At 48.4% G+C, this 5000-nt stretch overlaps 1 protein-coding gene across 2 annotated transcripts in view; it reads right to left on the bottom strand.

Annotated features, from left to right (window-relative positions):
- Nucleotides 1-5000, bottom strand: part of LOC306918922 (3',5'-cyclic-AMP phosphodiesterase 4C-like) — an 88368-nt gene that overhangs the window by 43929 nt on the left and 39439 nt on the right. For both annotated transcript variants that reach the window (XR_013789438.1, XM_079531760.1), the window contains exons 2-5: nt 4469-4657; nt 2252-2288; nt 1928-2001; nt 598-647 (exon numbers count right to left, since the gene is read on the bottom strand). Coding sequence is in view for 1 of the 2 variants with exons in the window: in XM_079531760.1 (XP_079387886.1) it covers nt 598-647; nt 1928-2001; nt 2252-2288; nt 4469-4657 (350 nt within the window). In the remaining variant the exon portion in view is untranslated. The remainder of the gene's footprint in view (nt 1-597; nt 648-1927; nt 2002-2251; nt 2289-4468; nt 4658-5000) is intronic.

Below are 5000 nucleotides of genomic sequence, written 5' to 3'. Positions count from 1 at the left end.
GGTTCTAGCAGTGATTCTAAACCCCCTGTTTGACATGCTTTAGTCTACGGACCCCCATTTAATGGCATTTCTATCTCTGGGACCCCCAATTTGTCCATGTTAATTTTACTCTGAGAGTGTACAATTATTTGTCCATAATATATTTAAATTCACGTGTTGGGTGAAGTGGTCTGACTTAAACTAATACATTTAAATTCAGTGTGATATCATGTGGTCTGAATTAAACTAATACATTTTAATTCAGTCATTGGGTGATATCAGGTGGTCTGAATTAAACTAATGTATTTTAATTCAGTCATTGGGTGATATCAGGTGGTCTGAATTAAACTAATACATTTTAATTCAGTCATTGGGTGATATCAGGTGGTCTGAATTAAACTAATACATTTTAATTCAGTCATTGGGTGATATAGCGGTGGCCGAACGGATTGCGGAGCGGTCTTGATACCGGAAGGTCGATGAAATGTTCTATGAGCAGGGCCTGGCTGGAAACAAGTTCTTGAGCTTAGCCCAGATACCCTGGGTAAATATAGTAATCATTTAATTTAATTTCATTTAATTTCATCAGGTGGTCTGAATTAAACTAATGAGACTGACCTGATGTACATGATTTACACATAGATGGCTGGTTACTGCCTGGAGGACGCCTGGAGAGACACACAACCGTTAGAGCAGGCAGACAGGCAGACAGGCAGACAGGCAGACAGACAGGCAGACAGGCAGACAGACAGACAGACAGGCAGACAGGCAGGCAGACAGACATACAGACAGACAGACAGACAGACAGACAGACAGACAGACAGACAGACAGACAGACAGACAGACAGACAGACAGGCAGACAGACAGGCAGACAGGCAGACAGGCAGACAGGCAGACAGACAGGCAGACAGACAGGCAGACAGACAGGCAGACAGACAGACAGACAGACAGACAGACAGACAGACAGACAGGCAGGCAGACAGGCAGGCAGACAGGCAGGCAGACAGGCAGGCAGACAGGCAGACAGGCAGGCAGACAGGCAGACAGGCAGACAGGCAGACAGGCAGACAGGCAGACAGACAGGCAGACAGGCAGACAGGCAGACAGGCAGACAGGCAGACAGGCAGGACAATTAACCCACACAATACATATGTAACACCCAGGAATCGAACCCGGGTCTCCCACGTGGAAAGCCAACATCTTAACCACTAAGCCAAAGGGATATCCCTGTGACTCGTTAACATTTCAACCACTAGACCAAAGGGATATCCCTGTGACTCGGGGGGGATATTAGACGTTTGAGGCCACCCGGCCGAGGCTCTGAGCCACTCTGATACACATTCATAAGGGCAGTTTGTTTTATGCTTATGATTAAACTAACGAAGATGTCATATGGATACATTGACCCATTGTCTTTTATCCTCTTACTTGTTAACTCTTTCGCTGATATCTACGTTTATAAATGTAGCTAGGCTAACGGTACCTACTGGTGCTATCTACGCGTATGTTCATAGACAACCGTTTACTCCATATATGAAAGCAGCGACCGTCAATTCACCTTTTAGCATTGCTCCGGTTCGTATGGAGAGCCTCCGTCCTCACCAGCTATGGGATGTTTAAATGCAGCTCCGTCGAGCCTCCATTATAACAGGATTTTCAAAGCGCTGTAACTCTAAAGCTCCGAGAGCTCTCCATGGTGAGCCTGACGATCGTAAATCCTTTGTGAGTTTGTAGCGCATCGCGGAGTAACTAGTTGTAATGATAGCTAAGGGCTCTGAGCTCATGAGACTGATCAGTGCTCACAATAAAAGCCCCCACCTTCCTGAATAACCCGGGAAGGAAACGAGGAGCGGACGGGTGGCGTTCCTTAGGTGTGATTATGCTGCCACCTAGCGGCACAGAAACAGTTAATGATGAACGTAATGAAGGTGTGATATAGATTCTTACTTGTTGCCGACGCGATCTTGTAGATGAGTCAACGCAGCTACGTTACTCCTTACTGTCCGCAGACTGGCGAGAACCTAGAGTAGAAATACTATACTTATTATACAATAACCTAGAGTAGAAATACTATACTTATTATCATACAAGAACCTAGAGTAGAAATACTACTGATTATTTATACAAGGACCTACAGTATAATCAATACATAATTGTCATAATAACCTACAGAATAAGCAATTGATTAATTGATTGAACAGTTTATTAGACATAAATGTAAAAACCGCAACAGTCCAACACTTGGTGCAAAAGGACCACAGTAACACTGACCTGTGCAAATGGAGTCACGATCATGTCTTCTCCATGTCTGGACGGACATACAGACAGACAGACAGACAGACAGACAGACAGACAGACAGAAAGAAACAAGCAGTCATGTGATCAGCATCCAGTGGACAGACCAGTGGACAGTCCAGTGGACAGACCAGTGGACTGTCCAGTGGACAGACCAGTGGACTGTCCACTGGTCTGTCCACTGGTCTGTCCACTGGTCTGTGGACAGTCCAGTGGACAGACCAGTGGAGACGGGGACTGCTTGAGGGGGTGTGTTATGTGGTTTCAGGGGGAGGGGATTGAGGGGGGGGGGAGGGGGGTCATTTCAGGAGGGTGTTATTGTGCCGAGGGTGTGGGGGAGGGGTCTAAACCTTAAAGGAGCATTCAGTGATTTGGAAAAAAACCTGGTCCACCCGGTAACAAGATGTGCACATGCACACGCTCTACAGTGGGGGAAGTACAACAGACCAACAGCACGTGCACCAAGGCCCGCCCCACTCGATCATGATTGGAGGAAGGCCCCTCTCATCCTGATTGGATGAAGGCTTTGCCACCCAAAGCCCAAACCGAAACTAGGGTTTTTTTACCCCAGGGGTTAACTGGGGACAGGGAGGAACTCCTTATATGGTCAGCACACTTTATAGTAGGGAGGATTATCCAAAAAATAAGAAAAAATAAGTGATATTTGAATTAAGTGAAATCACTGAATATAACTTTAAAGGAGCAGTTCACCCACTTCCAAAAATAACTATTTTCTATCAATGAATGACACGCCCTAAAAAACCTGAATGAATGGAGATTTGTCGCATAAGACAATAATCGGATGAGCAGGTGGTCGGGCTCAGTAGGACTAGGAGACTCAAACCATGGATGGATGACCAGAGACTCAGTAGGACTAGGAGACTCAAACCATGGATGGATGACCAGAGACTCAGTAGGACTAGGAGACTCAAACCATGGATGAATGACCAGAGACTCAGTAGGACTAGGAGACTCAAACCATGGATGGATGACCAGAGACTCAGTAGGACTAGGAGACTCAAACCATGGATGGATGACCAGAGACTCAGTAGGACTAGGAGACTCAAACCATGGATGGATGACCAGAGACTCAGTAGGACTAGGAGTTTCCCTGTCGAGGACATGAATGCTGCAGTGTCCCTGTCGAGGACATCAGTGTCCCTGTCGAGGACATGAATGCTGCAGTGTCCCTGTCGAGGACATCAGTGTCCCTGTCGAGGACATCAGTGTCCCTGTCGAGGACATCAGTGTCCCTGTCGAGGACATGAATGCTGCAGTGTCCCTGTCGAGGACATCAGTGTCCCTGTCGAGGACATCAGTGTCCCTGTCGAGGACATCAGTGTCCCTGTCGAGGACATGAATGCTGCAGTGTCCCTGTCGAGGACATCAGTGTCCCTGTCGAGGACATGAATGCTGCAGTGTCCCTGTCGAGGACATCAGTTTCCCTGTCGAGGACATGAATGCTGCAGTGTCCCTGTCGAGGACATGCTGCAGTGTCCCTGTCGAGGACATGAATGCTGCAGTGTCCCTGTCGAGGACATGCTGCAGTGTCCCTGTCGAGGACATGAATGCTGCAGTGTCCCTGTCGAGGACATGCTGCAGTGTCCCTGTCGAGGACATGAATGCTGCAGTGTCCCTGTCGAGGACATCAGTTTCCCTGTCGAGCACATGAATGCTGCAGTGTCCCTGTCGAGGACATGCTGCAGTGTCCCTGTCGAGGACATGAATGCTGCAGTGTCCCTGTCGAGGACATGCTGCAGTGTCCCTGTCGAGGACATGAATGCTGCAGTGTCCCTGTTGAGGACATGTGGAATACACTAAGTTACACATTTAAGGAGATCAAATCACTGGGAAACTAAACTATGAGAAGCTGTTTTCTGTCTTTACTGACATTTGACCTGTGACTTGTGGACTGGGAGAAGGGTCTGAGTGGCCAAACAGCATTGACCACGCCTCCAGGTCTTAAGTTAAGTCATAAGACCTGGTACTTAAGACACGCATAAGACTGCCCTAACTGAGTTGTGTTGAGTCAGTACATGGTGTTCCATTGCAACGCTTCATCGCTGGCTCCGTATTCGAATACAAGATTATAATACTTTGAAACTCTGAATTGTGTACACCCCCTAGTGCCCATTCATGTGTACCGGTTTCTTTATGGAAATATCAGTGACATATTATACATTAGGGACTCACAGGTCGCTGGAGTGTCGGGACATGTTTTTGGGCGACAGCTCGAAGTCGGAGTCGGAGCGGTACAGGAAGGACTCCCTCCGCTGGCTGTGAGGGGTGAAGTTAGAGTGGAGCACCAGCCCCGACCCCACGGGGCTGGCCAGGGGGTCCAGGGGGCTGCGGCCCACCGACAGGCCATTCTCCACGTCAAAACTATACAGAGAGAGAGAGGGGGGGGAGAGAGAGAGAGGGGTGGGGGAAGAGTGGGGGGGGTGGGGGGAGAGAGAGAGAGAGAGCGAGAGAGAGGGGGGGGAGAGAGAGAGAGAGAGAGGGGGGGGGGGGAGAGAGAAAGAGAGAGAGACATACATTAGTGAACATGTAGGACCCAGTGAAAATTCATCGCGTCTGTGACTCTGTAATTTTGTATTTTCTTTAATTGCGGCTTTCGCCTTTATTTTATATTTTTTATAGAGTGATAGACAGTAGGCTGACAGGAAATGGGGGAGAGAGATGGGGGGGGGGGGGGGGGGGGGGGGGGGTTACATGCAGTAAAGGC

This window comes from Electrona antarctica (assembly GCF_951216825.1).
Source record: "Electrona antarctica genome assembly, contig: scaffold_131, whole genome shotgun sequence".
NCBI classification, from domain to species: domain Eukaryota; kingdom Metazoa; phylum Chordata; class Actinopteri; order Myctophiformes; family Myctophidae; genus Electrona; species Electrona antarctica.
Note: the sequence above shows the minus strand (reverse complement) of the source record. Positions and strands in the feature narration are given on the sequence as shown.